General features: G+C 49.2%; 1 protein-coding gene across 1 annotated transcript in view; it reads left to right on the top strand.

The window, feature by feature from the left end:
- The first annotated feature begins 290 nt into the window (after positions 1-290).
- Positions 291-15,987, top strand: part of clmna (calmin a) — a 42,230-nt gene continuing 26,533 nt past the window's right edge. Inside the window, exon 1 of the mRNA XM_083924800.1 lies at positions 291-399. Coding sequence (XP_083780926.1) covers positions 315-399 — 85 coding nt within the window. The 5' untranslated portion in view covers positions 291-314. The remainder of the gene's footprint in view (positions 400-15,987) is intronic.

Genomic DNA, 15,987 nt, shown 5'->3' with positions numbered 1-15,987 from the left:
CCAGGTGCTGCGGCTCTTCCTGCCCCTGTTCCCCGCCTGCTCCCTCGCTCATCCCGGGGCTTTTCTCTCCGTCTCTCCGTCTCTGTGTGACGGGAACAAACCGCAGCTCCTCCGGCTCCGCAGAGCTCCAGGCAGCGGGAGCAGCCTCCGTGTGGACCCCCGCCCCCCGTGTGGGCTCCTCTCAGCCCGGCTCGCATGGCTCTCGGTCGGCTGGCCGGACAATAGCCCGCCCCGCCTGCCCGCTGCTGCAGCTCCTCCGGCCGGGGAGCTTTCTGAGTGTCCCCCCAGGATCAGCGCTCCCTCCGCGGCTCCAGATGGCCGGGCACGAGTGGGAGGACTGGTTCGAGAGGGAGGAGTTCATCGGACAGATCAGCGACATCCGAGTGCAGAACCTGCAAGGTAGGCATCCTGACCCCGGTCCCGGTCCTGGTCCCGGTCCCGGTCCCGGTCCTGGTCCTGGTCCCGGTCCCGGTCCTGGTCCTGGTGGGACTAACACACCGTGGGAGCTGTGGCCTGGCCACGCATGCACAACCTGCAAACTGTGTGCAAGTCTGCTGGATTGGGGAACTTTGGGATTGTGTGTGTGTGTGTGTGTGTGTGTGTGTGTGTGTGTGTGTGTGTCCCAAACTTTCCACACCGAGCTGTGGATCTAGATTGTGGTGCTTTACACACAATAACAATCTAACTGCAGTGTGTGTGTGTGTGTGTCTGTGTGTGTCTGTGTGTGTGTGTGTGTGTGTGTGTGTGTGCGTGTGTGTGGGGAGCTGTTTCATTCATGAAGTGCACTTGTGTGTAAAGGGCAGAGAATGTGGAGAGTGTGTGTGGCCCTGAGAAGCACCACTGCAGCCTGCAGGGGCGGATCAAGGGGGTCGGGGGCCCCTGGGCTCCTGTGTGTTTTAGAGGATTCACACCTTGTTTTGAGTTGTTGTTTATGACAGATTATGGAATTTGGTGTGTGTGTGTGTGTGTGTGTGTGTGTGTGTGTGTGTGTGTGTGTGTGTGTGTGTGTGTGTGTGTGTGTGTGTTTCGAAATATTATTATTGTTATAATTAATTTGGCATATTATGGTTAAAGCGTCCAGTAGTCTTAGGGCGCACTCCCACTGTTCCTCCGTGCCGTGCCCCAGCACGTGTCACGGCTAAAGTCTGGTTCCTTTGACCAGTGTGAGTGCAACCGTACCACGTCTAGGAGCGGCACGCTTGCCGTCCACGGCCCGTTTGGGAGAGGTGGGCTTTAGTAAAGCACGTTTGCACGTGTACGAGCACGAGCGTGCGCACGTGTACGAGTACGAGGCCTACGCATTCTCCGAGGCCCAGGTAGTGTGAGTACAAACGGGCCTGGAGGGGGGGACAAGGACCCTAAAGCACGGGGCGCGGGACGGAGGCACAGTGGGAGGGCGCCTTAAAGGTTCCTGCAGTGCAATATAACTGAAATACATCCACCAGCTGAAATGACACTACGGTTAAAAGCATTTACCATAATAATAATGATGCAGGCGTCGGTTTGAACCCGGTGTGGCTGAACCGAGAGCATATCTGTGGAGCGAGCGTCTTTATGAATATATGAACAGAGGAGTGAGATTACATCAGAGCTCCAATGAATTCTCTTTTACTTTCCATTTGTTCAAACTTGATTTAGGGGAAAGTGTCACAGTTGCACCTGAGGAGTCTCAATACTGACGCCTCTGGGGGGGGGGTGGCGTCCGTGTCCCGGTGTCGTGTGCAGCGGCGGGTGCCTTCAGTCATCGGGCGGACGTGCGGTGTGAGTGCGTGAGCATCAGAGCGAGTGTAAGCAGCTGGTCGGTGATGAGGGGCTGCTTCCTAACAAGCCTCCTGCCCTGGAGCTGCATTATTTATACTCTGCTCTATTTTCTCGCCGCCCCCCCCCCCCCCCCCCCCCCCCCCCGTGGGTTTCCTCCTGCACGGCTGCAGCAGCGAGCTGAAGGAAGCTGCTGCTCGAGCTTCATGGACGCAGAACCAGGAGCTGATGTTCACTGTGGTGTGTTCAGGGCTGCAGCAGCTGATCCGTTACATCAAGTACGAGGACAGCTGGAAACAACTTAAGCATCAATTAGTCCAAAACCAAAAAACCACCTCAAAAAAAGAGGCAAAATGACTTAAAATAGATGCAAAACCACCACAAAAAGATGCAAAATGACTAAAAATAGATGCAAAACCACCACAAAAAGATGCAAAATGACTAAAAATAGATGCAAAACCACCACAAAAAGATGCAAAATGACTAAAAATAGATGCAAAACCAGCACAAAAAGATGCAAAATGACTAAAAATAGATGCAAAACCACCACAAAAAGATGCAAAATGACTAAAAATAGATGCAAAACCACCTCAAAAAAAGAGGCAAAATGACTTAAAATAGATGCAAAACCACCACAAAAAGATGCAAAATGACTAAAAATAGATGCAAAACCACCACAAAAAGATGCAAAATGACTAAAAATAGATGCAAAACCACCACAAAAAGATGCAAAATGACTAAAAATAGATGCAAAACCAGCACAAAAAGATGCAAAATGACTAAAAATAGATGCAAAACCACCACAAAAAGATGCAAAATGACTAAAAATAGATGCAAAACCACCTCAAAAAAAGAGGCAAAATGACTTAAAATAGATGCAAAACCACCACAAAAAGATGCAAAATGACTAAAAATCGATGCAAAACCAGCACAAAAAGATGCAAAATGACTAAAAATAGATGCAAAACCAGCACAAAAAGATGCAAAATGACTAAAAATAGATGCAAAACCACCACAAAAAGATGCAAAATGACTAAAAATAGATGCAAAACCACCTCAAAAAAAGAGGCAAAATGACTTAAAATAGATGCAAAACCACCACAAAAAGATGCAAAATGACTAAAAATAGATGCAAAACCACCACAAAAAGATGCAAAATGACTAAAAATAGATGCAAAACCACCACAAAAAGATGCAAAATGACTAAAAATAGATGCAAAACCAGCACAAAAAGATGCAAAATGACTAAAAATAGATGCAAAACCACCACAAAAAGATGCAAAATGACTAAAAATAGATGCAAAACCACCTCAAAAAAAGAGGCAAAATGACTTAAAATAGATGCAAAACCACCACAAAAAGATGCAAAATGACTAAAAATAGATGCAAAACCACCACAAAAAGATGCAAAATGACTAAAAATAGATGCAAAACCACCACAAAAAGATGCAAAATGACTAAAAATAGATGCAAAACCACCACAAAAAGATGCAAAATGACTAAAAATAGATGCAAAACCACCTCAAAAAAAGAGGCAAAATGAGTAAAAATCGATGCAAAACCAGCACAAAAAGATGCAAAATGACTAAAAATAGATGCAAAACCACCACAAAAAGATGCAAAATGACTAAAAATAGATGCAAAACCACCACAAAAAGATGCAAAATGACTAAAAATAGATGCAAAACCACCACAAAAAGATGCAAAATGACTAAAAATAGATGCAAAACCACCACAAAAAGATGCAAAATGACTAAAAATCGATGCAAAACCAGCACAAAAAGATGCAAAATGACTAAAAATAGATGCAAAACCACCACAAAAAGATGCAAAATGACTAAAAATAGATGCATTAGCACCCATGCTGTGGCGTCCATGCTGTGGCGTCCATGCTGTGGCGTCCATGCTGTGGCGTCCATGCTGTGGCGTCCATGCTGTGGCGTCCATGGTGTGGCGTCCATGCTGTGGCGTCCATGGTGTGGCGTCCATGCTGTGGCGTCCATGGTGTGGCGTCCATGCTGTGGCGTCCATGCTTTGGCGTCCATGCTTTGGCGTCCATGCTTTGGCGTCCATGCTTTGGCGTCCATGCTGTGGCGTCCATGCTTTGGCGTCCATGTTGTGGTGTCCATGGTGTGGCGTCCATGCTTTGGCGTCCATGCTTTGGCGCCCATGCTTTGGCGCCCATGCTTTGGCGCCCATGCTTTGGCGTCCATGGTGTGGCGTCCATGCTGTGGCGTCCATGGTGTGGCGCCCATGGTGTGGCGTCCCTACAGACCAGAAGTAGCGTGCGTGATGTGAAAACGGTGCAGCTGAAGAACAGGTACATGCAGACAAACGTGGATTCCAGATCCTCAACACAACTTTGACCCGTGGGTCTGAATTCTGAGACATAACGTGGTCGTGACGGCGTTTACGTGTGTGTCACAACTGTAGCGTCTCAGCTTTGAGGCGACTCCACCCTGTGATTAATACAACCCTGTGTCCACACTGGAACACACACACACACACACACACACACACACACACACACACACACACACACACTGTTGGTCTTCAGGCAGAATAACAACAAGTGCTCTGCAAAGTGGAAGTAATTGGTTTAATGAGTGTGATGAGAGTGAAGGCTTTGTTCTGCCCGTACGTTCACTTCGTATTAGACGTGTGTGTGTGTGCGTGTGTGTGTGTGTGTGTGTGTGTGTGTGACGGCAGCGGACCTGGAGGGTTCAACACCAAGCTCCTCAGTGAGCGTTCGAGACCCGCAGAGATCAGACAGATGCATCGACCTGACAACGCTGATCCATACCCAGCAGCAGCGTCATCGATTGAGTCCTGTTTGAATGTAAACACAAGCAAGAAGACAGAGATGTTAGGGCACACTCCCACTGTGCCTCCGTACCGTGCCCCAGCACGTGTCACGGCTAAAGTCTGGTTCCTTTGACCAGTGCGAGTGCAACCGTACCACGTCTAGGAGCGGCACGCTTGCCGTCCACGGCCCGTTTGGGAGAGGTGGGCTTTAGTAAAGCACGTTTGCACGTGTACGAGCACGAGCGTGCGCACGTGTACGAGCACGAGCGTGCGCACGTGTACGAGCACGAGGCCTACGGCGGCTCTGAGGTCATTTCCTGTGCGCCTGTTGGGACGTAGAAAAAAGAAGGAGGGACCATGCGCGGACATTTCAAACAATGGCGGTGAAAGGTTCACGTTGGTGTGATGCGGAGGTGGAGTGTTTACTGCAGATTTGGTCGATGAAAAGATTCAAAAACAGTCGACAAGACGCACAAAAACTCCGAGGTCTACGGAAAGATCTGGAAACAAAGCCACGCATCGCCATGACGTCATCAATGCGTGTGACGTGTTACGGCGTGATGACGTATAGGCAGCAAGAAGCATTCTCCGAGGCCCAGGTAGTGTGAGTACAAACGGGCCTGGAGGGGGGGACAAGGACCCTAAAGCACGGGGCACGGGACGGAGCAGGAATGAGTCTTAAGTGTACGGATGAGGAGGTGGCAGCTTCACACTGTTAGCTGCATGGGCTTCAGCTGTGCACGGTCCATTTTGACACTAAAGCTTCGCCTGTGAAGCACAACTTTAGTGCATTTGTCCGTATTCTCTCCAGAATGAGCCCGAACCATCTGTGAGTGTCTGCGTGAACGCTGGAAGAGCAGCTAGTGCTTTAAAACAATGGGCTGTTACATAACACATGATGAGAGGAGGAGAGAGGGAGAGCAGCATAACACACACACACACACACACACACACACACACACACACACACACACACACACACACACACACACACACACACACACACACACACACACACACACACACACACACACACACACACGCACAGAGAGAACAGTTAGCATTACTGTTGGCACGTTGCTGCTCATATGTGCCAGTTTAGCCGACAGCAGTTATGTGATGGTGTGAGGGTCCGTCCGTTTCCCTGAAACCTGGTTTAGTCTTCCATCCACAGCAGCCGACGTTATCAGAGCCTGAAAACAGGACCTTTAGAAACCTAGAGGGCACTTTAACACACGTTAAGGCTCCTAGAGGACACTTTAGGACCGAATTTGGCTCCTAGAGGACACTTTAACACACGTTTATGCTCCTAGAGGACACTTTAACACACGTTTTTGCTCCTAGAGGACACTTTAACACACGTTTATGCTCCTAGAGGACACTTTAGCACACGTTTATGCTCCTAGAGGACACTTTAACACACGTTTATGTTCCTAGAGGACACTTTAGGACACGTTTTGGCTCCTAGAGGACACTTTAGCACAAGTTTTGGCTCCTAGAGGACACTTTAGCACACTTTCATGCTCCTAGAGGACACTTTAGGACAGAATTTGGCTCCTCCAGAGACTGTTTACTGAACTGGACTCTGAGCCACATGCATGGGAATGAATGAGGCCCAGCACAGATGTCTCCCTTTTCCCTGATGCTCTGAATAACAGCAAACCTCTGCAGCAGCATGCTGTTATTTTCAGCAGTAATAGTGGTTAAAAAAGACCTTTGAATGCCTTCACCGTGCTGCCCCGAGCTAATCTCTGTTAGCCACGTCCGGCTGTTAGCATCTCTCCTGGATTTCTACCTTAATAAAAACTGTCTCCATGGTTATTTGATGATTAAAGTGCAGACAAAGACTCTGGGATTCTGACATGAATGGTGATTTTGGGGCGGTCGGAGTGTCACAGCGGTTAGAGCAGTCGCCCCGTGTAAAGAGGCCGAAGGTCCTCGAGTCAGCGGCCGTGGGTTTGACTCCGACCTGCGGCCCTTTGCTGCATGTCTCCCCCTCTCTCTCTCTCTCTCTCTCACCCTATTTCCCGTCTGCCTGCATGACTCTGAGGATGTCATCAGGCTTCTCTCTGCTTGTTCCTGGAGACTTTCACAGAACGCCTGCGTTTGAAACGGTGTGTGTGGAGTGTGAAAGCTGTCGTCCCGTGTAAGTCCACACTTTCACGCTTGTGCGCCACCCTGAGTTCAACCTTTACTGGAGGAAGAGATTGAAACTGAGTGTTGAATAAAAGTACGTTTGTTAGAATAGGATCTGACCAAAGAAGAAGAAGAAGATAAACATGAAATCTTTGGAAAGTGGCGTGTTTGTTTCCTGATAAGAGCGTGGCTCACGGTGTCCTGCCCTGCCCGTGACCCTCGGCTTCACTGGTGAACACAATGTACATCATGTGAAGTTCCAGGACCTCCCTTTCTGACCCTCTCTCCCCAGCACGTGTCACGGCTAAAGTCTGGTTCCTTTGACCAGTGTGAGTGCAACCGTACCACGTCTAGGAGCGGCACGCTTGCCGTCCACGGCCCGTTTGGGAGAGGTGGGCTTTAGTAAAGCACGTTTGCACGTGTACGAGCACGAGGCCTACGGCGGTTCTGAGGTCATTTCCTGTGCGCCTGTTGGGACGAGCATGGTATGGAGGAACAGTGGGAGTGCGCCCTAATTCAACGGTTCTGGAGCAGGACCATAAATACCTCCCTTTAAGATTCTAAGTGTTTTCTACGCAGAGAAACATTCGTTCTTCATGCTTCTGACCATCGGCAGATACGAGAGTGCGAGTGTGTGAAGGAGTTTTTCAAAAATAAGAAAAAGATTTAACGCTTTGGATAAAAGCTTCGGCTGCATCAGAGCATCTGTGGGAGCAGGTTGGATGAGAGGAGGATGGATGGTGCATCAGTGTGGGTGTGCTGGATCTTCAGGCTGACGCATGAGTCGGCTTTAGACAGCATCGACATTTTCAGGCAGGGCTTTGTGAGAAAGACACTTTCTACCAAAAAAGACCGTTTATCAATTGTTTGTTGAGAATCAGAGAGTGACACAGACACTAGATGTTAATGCTAATGCTAATGTGGAGCAGCGGGAGTACAGCAACGAAGCTTAGAGAGATATAATGCAGCGCAGCGTAATGCAAAGTGAAGCAAAGTAATGCAAGTTAGGGCGCCCTCCCACTGTGCCTCCGTACCGTGCCCCAGCACGTGTCACGGCTAAAGTCTGGTTCCGTTGACCAGTGTGAGTGCAACCGTACCGCGTCTAGGAGCGGCACGCTTGCCGTCCACGGCCCGTTTGGGAGAGGTGGGCTTTAGTAAAGCACGTTTGCACGTGTACGAGCACGAGCGTGTGCACGTGTACAAGCACGAGGCCTACGGTGGTTCTGAGGCATACTCCGCACTGTCACCATGACTTGAATCCAGCCTGCTATCTATGACACAGACACTAGATGCTAATGCTAATGCTAATGTGGAGCAGGGGGAGGATTGGGCCCGTGAGGGTGGGTGTTTTACAGTCTGTGAGTGCGGGACTGTGTTGAACATCAGTTTAAATCAGAAACGCTGCTCTTCACTCTACAGACTCACCTCCCGTGTCTCTAACCTCTAAAAAAAATCCTGTTCTCGTTTTAAAATTGTAGTAAACGACTCTTGTTCCCTCCCGGTGTCAGGAAAAGATCTCAACAATGACTCCCACTCCTTTCTATCTAGTAGCTAGTAGTTCTGTTAGCCTAGCTCCTGGGCTATCGTGCTAATGTGGTAAATTCAGTAAACGTCAGCCAGATGGACGTATGCCCCTCCCCCCAACGTCACATACATGCCCTTTTTGGTCAGAGGAAAGGAGGCGGAGTCAAAGTCTGGTAAGATGGAGACTCCTGTAGGCGAGGACGATTAGATCAAGTTAGAGAACGGACCTGACGGAGAGGCTACGTCTGTGTTTATACGGTCTGTGGGCGAAGTTCAGTGCTGACAGTTTAATCCACCAAAGCGTGACTTGATTCGCTAACTTAGGTTCTTTTCATTGAACTAGCTAGCTATTTTTTATCTGACTAGCTAACATAAGCTTTTTCTAAAATAGCTAAGTTTAGCTTTTTTTACTTTACTAAACTAGCCAATTTTAGTTATTTTTTATTTGACTAGCTAACATTAGCTTTCTTACTCTAGATACTCCTAGATAGATACTCCAGATTGGCGTATGCCCTTCCCCCCAACATCACATACATGCCCTTTATTGGTCAGAGGAAAGGAGGCGGAGTCAAGATGGAGACTTCTGTAGGCGAGGACGATTGGATCAAGGTGAGAGAACGGACCTGATGGAGACGCTACGTCTGTTTTTATACGGCCTACTGCTGACATGTCATATTTAACACAACACTGGGTTTTGGATCCCTCACATCCAATAAGAGAGGCCGAGGGCTGAGGGCTCGCCGCGTCACACACGGGCTGATGTCATCGTGCTTCAAACGCCGTCCACATTCCAGCCGATTACACAAACCAGCAGCTTCTAAAGGGAAGTTCAAGGGTACAGTTTAAGTGATGAGCTTACACAACATGGGCTCAGGACAAACAAACAACTGAGGCTCGAACCAGGAGCTTAAAGGTAAACTGAGCATTATCTGTGCCCTTCTAAACCGCCGCTCTCTCTCAAACATGAGCAGTGATGACATAAAAGCTTTTCTGACTGCGAGGGGAAAAACAGGAACGCTCAGGAGAGAGAGAGAAACAGCAGCTCAGGTCGAATCAGGGTAAAATCCCCGGTGGGAGGGTGTTCTGTCTGAGCTTCTACCTGCTCAGCGAACACCCCCGGGGGCCGCAGGTCAACCCGAGAGCACCGTCTCCTAGAAACGCTGCGCGGTGAGGCACGCGGCCTGCCGTCAACACCGCCGTTAACCCTGTGAAGGCGGCTGTGCTTCGGTGCAGCGTTAGTTCTGTGCCATTCCTCTGGAAACCACCTGCAGCTCATAAAAACCAGCCCTTCAGACCAACCCAGCACCGGAGACAAGAGTGAGCTCACCCAGGCTTACATCATCCACCAGTGGAGCTCTGCCTCGCAATAAAACCACTGACCTTTTAAGAGAAGAAGGTATTTTTAGAGGGAATTGCATGGTTTTATAACGGGAGCACTCTCCAGGCTTGGTAAAGACACTTAGAGCTGCTCCAGGCACCAGGGGTTTGTGTCAGAACGCATCTAAAGAGTCAGGAAACAACGGAAAAATAGACTTTTTAGCGCCACATTAAATCCTAATGTTGGTAGAAATGTCACACTTCTGCATCGAACCCTTACGTTCATTATGGATTCATCAGTTTCTACATTAATGGATCAGTTGTTTGGTCGATCAAAGGTGAGAAAAGGTTGAAAAGTGTGTATCCGTGTTTCCTAAAGTCCAAGATGACGTCCTCAAACGTCTCAAAGAGGTTCAGTAGGCGCGTTTCCATCAGGGTCAAATGTGGCCACGCCCTCTCAAATGTCCGTTCACTCGCCGTGTTTCCGTTTAAAAAAGGTCCCAGGGGGATTTAGAGACTCTGGTGGTGACGGGTCACTCTGCACGTGTTTGGATCTCCGGTGATGGAGCCCACTCGGAGATTACCCGGTGTTTGTACTCAGGAGCCTGCAGGTAAACTCGATGCCCGGTCCGACTGGATCAGATATCTGCGTTCTCACGTACGAGGCTGTATCCTGTTAATGTCTAGATCATTTCAGGTCTGCGGTGCATGTGTGAAAGACGGCCAGCACCGTGTGCAGACCCGGAGAACTCCTTCAGTCCCTGATTCTTCCTCATGGAAACACGTTATCTCAGGTTTCTCGTCTGCGCACGCTCCCCACTCCACTGCAGTGGCTTTAGACCCGGAAACAGAAGAAACCAGGAAGCAACGGCGCCCAAAACAACAACAATAGAGCTTTCCCTTTAAACCGAGGGAGGACTTCACCATGGCAACCAGGGTCACTACCAAGAAGAGCCGTTTGTGTCCTGGTTGTGTCCAAACGTCGGCCATTTTGCCCACGCTGGTGATTGAGACAAAGGTGAAGGTGGAAATAAAGGCGTGTTCAGAGCAGCTGGTTGTTGGTGGAGCTCCACCTACTGTACCTGTGTGTGTGTGTGTGTGTGTGTGTGTGTGTGTGTGTGTGTGTGTGTGTGTGTGTGTGTGTGTGTGTGTGTGTGTGTGTGTGTGTGTGTGTGTGTGTGTGTGTGTGTGTGTGTGTGTGTGTGTGTGTGTGTGTGTGTGTGTGTGTGTGTGTGTGTGTGTGTGTGTGTGTGTGTGTGTGTGTGTGTGTGTACCGGAGGAAGAGTTAAAGAGTTACTCCCTCATTTTACCGTTCAACCCCCGCACATGGACACCAGGGACCTTCAGTCAGCTGGTTGTTCCCTGAACCGGGGGAAGAACGTTTACTATCAAAAGAGACATTTTGCCTTTTTGTCTTCCACCAAATAAAATTTGTCTGGAGCCGCAAAACATATATGATGTCACAGCTTATAAAGTTTTATCTATAGTTATATACAAAAGCTATTTTTTGACTGAAATTGCTTTGAGGATACAAAAGCTATAGTTTGTTCCATTTATTAAGTTATAGAACAACAACCACTGCATAAACGCTCGGCCCAACACAGGAGAGCTCCCTCCTCAGGCCTGGACTCTGCTGCCCACTTACACCTGAAGGAGAAAGCTCACTCCTTTGATGACAACAGTGTCCAAATCCTGGACAGAGAGGACAGATGGTTTGAAAGAGGAGTAAAAGAAGCATCTATGTAAAAGTGGAGAAACCATCGCTAAACAGAGGAGGAGGTCTGAGACTCCACTTATCTCCAGTTTACAATGCTGCCCTTTCATCCCTTCCCAGGAGATTCAACAATCTAACCTCAAAGGACAACTGTTCACACATGGCCCGGGTGACCCCAACGACTGTCGTTCAGACTCAATAGAGCACTAACCAAGTCGAAACCAACTGCCCACCAACGACTGTCACTCTAACGACGGGCGTGGGCACTTGGAGCACAAAGGGTGTCAGTGACATCATCGGCCTTGTGAGAGGTTAAATACCTGGATCTCCACACCAGTTAGTTGGACCAGTCCCAGCCTGGTCCTGGTCCTGGTCCTGGTTCAGTCCCAGCCTGGTCCTGGTCCTGGTCCAGTCCCAGCCTGGTCCTAGTCCTGGTCCAGTCCCAGCCTGGTCCTGGTCCTGGTCCTGGTCAGATGCGTACATGAACTGATGAAGCCTCTTGGATGAGAGGTGAAACGTCTTCCTGACAAAGAACCAAGTCCAGTTGTTTTTGACTGAAATTGCTTTGAGGAGAACGACGACCTGGACGAATGAGAACATTCACAGGCTTAACAATAAAGAAAACATTGTATTCCTGTTATGACCTGTGTTTTGGGGCGTAATTGTCCGTGGTTAGCGTTAGCGTACCGACAGAGCGGGTCAGAAATACAAGATTAGCCACCTGCAGGGAAATGCGCTGGGCCGTGGACGTAGAATGTGACCCATCTTTAAGTTTCACATAATATTTTTAAAAACTCACCTTGAACTCCAAGTTAACATTAACAGGTGTTCCCTTCGAAAGATTTTCCCCTGTGCAAAAAACACGTTATTTATTTCAATGTTATTTTCTGGCAAAGCTGCAGAGAGCCACTGAAAAGGGGGCTGAAGAGGCGCATGCGGCCCAAGAGCCGTGGGTTGCAGACCCCTGCCTTAAACCCAGAGAAGAACGCTTTAGGGAACTGATGGGGCTGGAAACGCTGAGTGTGCGTGAAATGAAAGCAGGTGAGAGTTCACAGTTGTTGACAGATCCGCTCCCTGCTTTGCATTTACGGGCAGCGGACCTGTGGAAAAGCAAAGTGGCCTCCGTCTCCCTTCATCATCACAATTCTCTCATTCATTCATTCATCTTCAGGCTCTTGTTCCTTACGGGGTCACGGGGGGCTGGAGCCGATCCCAGCTGACATTGGGCGTGAGGCGGGGTCCACCCTGGACAGGACGCCAGTCTATCACAGGACACATAGAGACGAACAGAGACAGACAACCATTCACACCTACGGGTGATTTAGAGTCATCAATGAACCGAACACCTGCACGTCTTTGGACTGTGGGAGGAAACCGGAGAACCCGGAGAAAACCCACGCAGACACGGGGACAACATGCAAACTCCACACAGAAGGGCCCCAGCAGGGATTCAAACCAGCAACCCTCTCGCTGTGAGGCAACAATGCTGACCACTACAGAATTAAAGTAGAGAACATTCGAATCCCCCCTTCAACCATCCAGTCAGTGCAGGAGAGAGGGGACGCATGTGTTGTGTGATCTTAGAGATTTATGATGAGGACACTGTCAGAGTCTCTCCAGTGCCCCGTCTTTCATCACCTCCTCCACACAGACCAGGTGCTTATTCATCACCAGCCCACACGTCAGCGCACCTACGGCGAACTGAGACACAGCAGAGCGCTTCAGTTTCACCTCCTCACTCGCAGTAAGAGAAAGGATGTTATACAAGCTTCATGTAACGTCAACACTTCTCCAACAACACACAGTCCAGTTGCAGCTCGACACCAGTAACGGAGGTTCTGTTTTGCATGACAAGTTTAAATGTGTGGACGTAAATGAGAGACGGTGGGTGAGTGAAGGTGTAGGGGGCAGGTTCTGGTGTAGGGGGCAGGTTCTTCAGAGTGAGCCATGGGTGTGTTTTTGGGTGTGACGTGAATGAAAACAGTGTCTTCTCCATTCCCTTTAAAAGCCAGGTTCGCCTGCAGCTGGTGCACTGCTGTTTCAACAGCTGATTGGGGAAATATGAGAATATGATGAAGACACAGAAGACGAAATATGAGCAAATACACCAAAAACCTGTTTAACTGAGGAGGAGGAGGAGGAGGAGGGGGGGGGGGCAGAGTACTGCTGTTAACCTCCTGTACTGTATGTAACAAGCAGGATGAATGGATCAGCTCTGAAAACATGTGAGTGTCCTCTAGGAGCCAAAATGTGTGCTTAAGTGTCCTTTAGGAGCCAAAACGTGTGTTAAAGTGTCCTCTAGGAGCCAAAACATGTGCTAAAGTGTCCTCTAGGAGCCAAAACATGTGCTAAAGTGTCCTCAAGGAGCCAAAACATGTGCTAAAGTGTCCTCAAGGAGCCAAAACATGTGCTAAAGTGCCCTCTATGAGCCAAAACATGTGCTAAAGTGTCCTCTAGGAGCATAAACGTGTGCTAAAGTGTCCTCTAGGAGCATAAACATGTGCTAAAGTGTCCTCTAGGAGCATAAACGTGTGCTAAAGTGTCCTCTAGGAGCATAAACGTGTGTTAAAGTGTCCTCTAGGAGCCAAAACATGTGCTAAAGTGTCCTCTAGGAGCATAAACGTGTGCTAAAGTGTCCTCTAGGAGCCAAAACGTCTGTTAAAGTGTCCTCTAGGAGCCAAAACATTTGCTAAAGTGTCCTCTAGGAGCCAAAATGTGTGCTAAGTTAAGTTGTGTCATGGTCGTTGTGTCCTTGGGTGAGACACTTCACCCACCTTGCCTCGTGTGAATGTGTGTGACTGCTGTGTGTTTGAGGAGGTGGTCCGAGGGGCCGTAGGCGCTGATTAGCAGCCACGCTCCCGTCCGTCTGCCCCAGTGCAGCTGTTCACCACCACCACCATGTGTGTCTGAGTGAATGAAGGGAACCTGGACTCTGTGAAGCACCTAGAGTGCTGAGAAAGGCGCTGTATAAATCCAATCCATTATTATATATGACCGGCGATGAAAGTCGTGTGCACGTGGAAGATGGAACCCTGTGTCTTGATGAAGCGCTGCAGGATTACACTGAAGCTTTTAGGCATCACAAGAAACAGAGAGGGGAGTCATCAGAGAAGCACACTGGGTCCATAACTGCAGCTACACCCTGTCATTGAATGAGTCCAGGGAGCGCTCGTGTTGTTGTGACCTCGACCTGGAGGCAATCCTGTGCTCATGACCCTGAGAGGGAGCAGGAGCAGAGGCTGAACCAGCTCCTTCTGCCTCTGCACCCAAACATTTGTCTAAGCAAATACATGTAAAGCCCGGGACGGAGGCAAAGCCTGTGCACGCTGCTGCACGACTTTGCATCGAGTCCTTTAAAGCCTTGACTCATCAGTGTGTGCAGGAGTGCAGCTGATCCTTTAATTACACCTGTTTCTTTAACTGCTGTTTAGCTGCTTCTTCACTTTGCACCATTAACGCGCAGGACGTTGGTGCTTCTGAATGACATTCCTGTCTCTAAGGGCGCCCTCCCACTGTGCCTCCGTCCCGTGCCCCGTGCTTTAGGGTCCTTGTCCCCCCCTCCAGGCCCGTTTGTACTCACACTACCTGGGCCTCGGAGAATGCTTCTTGCTGCCTATACGTCATCACGCCGTAACACGTCACACGCATTGATGACGTCATGGCGATGCGTGGCTTTGTTTCCAGATCTTTCCGTAGACCTCAGAGTTTTTGTGCGTCTTGTCGACTGTTTTTGAATCTTTTCATCGACCAAATCTGCAGTAAACGTAGGCCTCGTGCTCGTACACGTGTGCACGCTCGTGCTCGTACACGTGCAAACGTGCTTTACTAAAGCCCACCTCTCCCAAACAGGCCGTGGACGGCAAGCGTGCCGCTCCTAGACGTGGTACGGTTGCACTCACACTGGTCAAAGGAACCAGACTTTAGCCATGAAACGTTCTAGGGCACGGGACGGAGGCACAGTGGGAGGGCGCCCTTACTTGCATTACTTTGCATACTTGATAGAACGTTTGTTGAGAACCTGATTTTGTGTAGTGATCAAACGCCATCACTGGGACGGTTATTTAAGACAGAATAAAACTAAAAGCTGTTTGTTGATATCGTAAACGTCCTCCTCCTGTGTTTGAATCCCAGGTTTCGGCTCTGGCACCGTGACTCATTAACCCTTTCAGACAGATAAGCTCAGCTGCACAGACGGGGATTGGCCCTCGTCTTATCTCTCAGTTTAACCACTGAAATGGTTTGTTTATAGCTTTACAGGCATCTTTAACGGGGGACATGATGTCAGTCATGTGTCAACATCAGTGACCGCACACAGAAACTCAAGTGTGCTAAGTCTCTCTGTCAGAAGTCGAGGATGTTGTGACCGAGTGAGGCTCTTTGAGTTTCCTGTAGCTGTGACTGAACGTGGGACGGAGTCGATGCTTCTCCTGTAAATGATTGATTCATCATCCAGAGTCGTATTCTCTCCTGCCTATACGTCATCACGCCGTAACACGTCACACGCATTGATGACGTCATGGCGATGCGTGGCTTTGTTTCCTGATCTTTCCGTAGACCTCGGAGTTTTTGTGCGTCTTGTCGACTGTTTCTGAATCTTTTCATCGACCAAATCTGCAGTAAACGTAGGCCTCGTGCTCGTACACGTGTGCACGCTTGTGCTCGTACATGGTCCCAGGTTTCGGCTCTGGCACCGTGACTCATTAGTCGTATTCTCTCCTAAGGGCCCACTCACG

Source organism: Echiichthys vipera (assembly GCF_963691815.1).
Source record: "Echiichthys vipera genome assembly, chromosome: 12".
Taxonomy (NCBI): domain Eukaryota; kingdom Metazoa; phylum Chordata; class Actinopteri; order Perciformes; family Trachinidae; genus Echiichthys; species Echiichthys vipera.
This window is presented reverse-complemented; position numbering and strand designations above follow the sequence as displayed.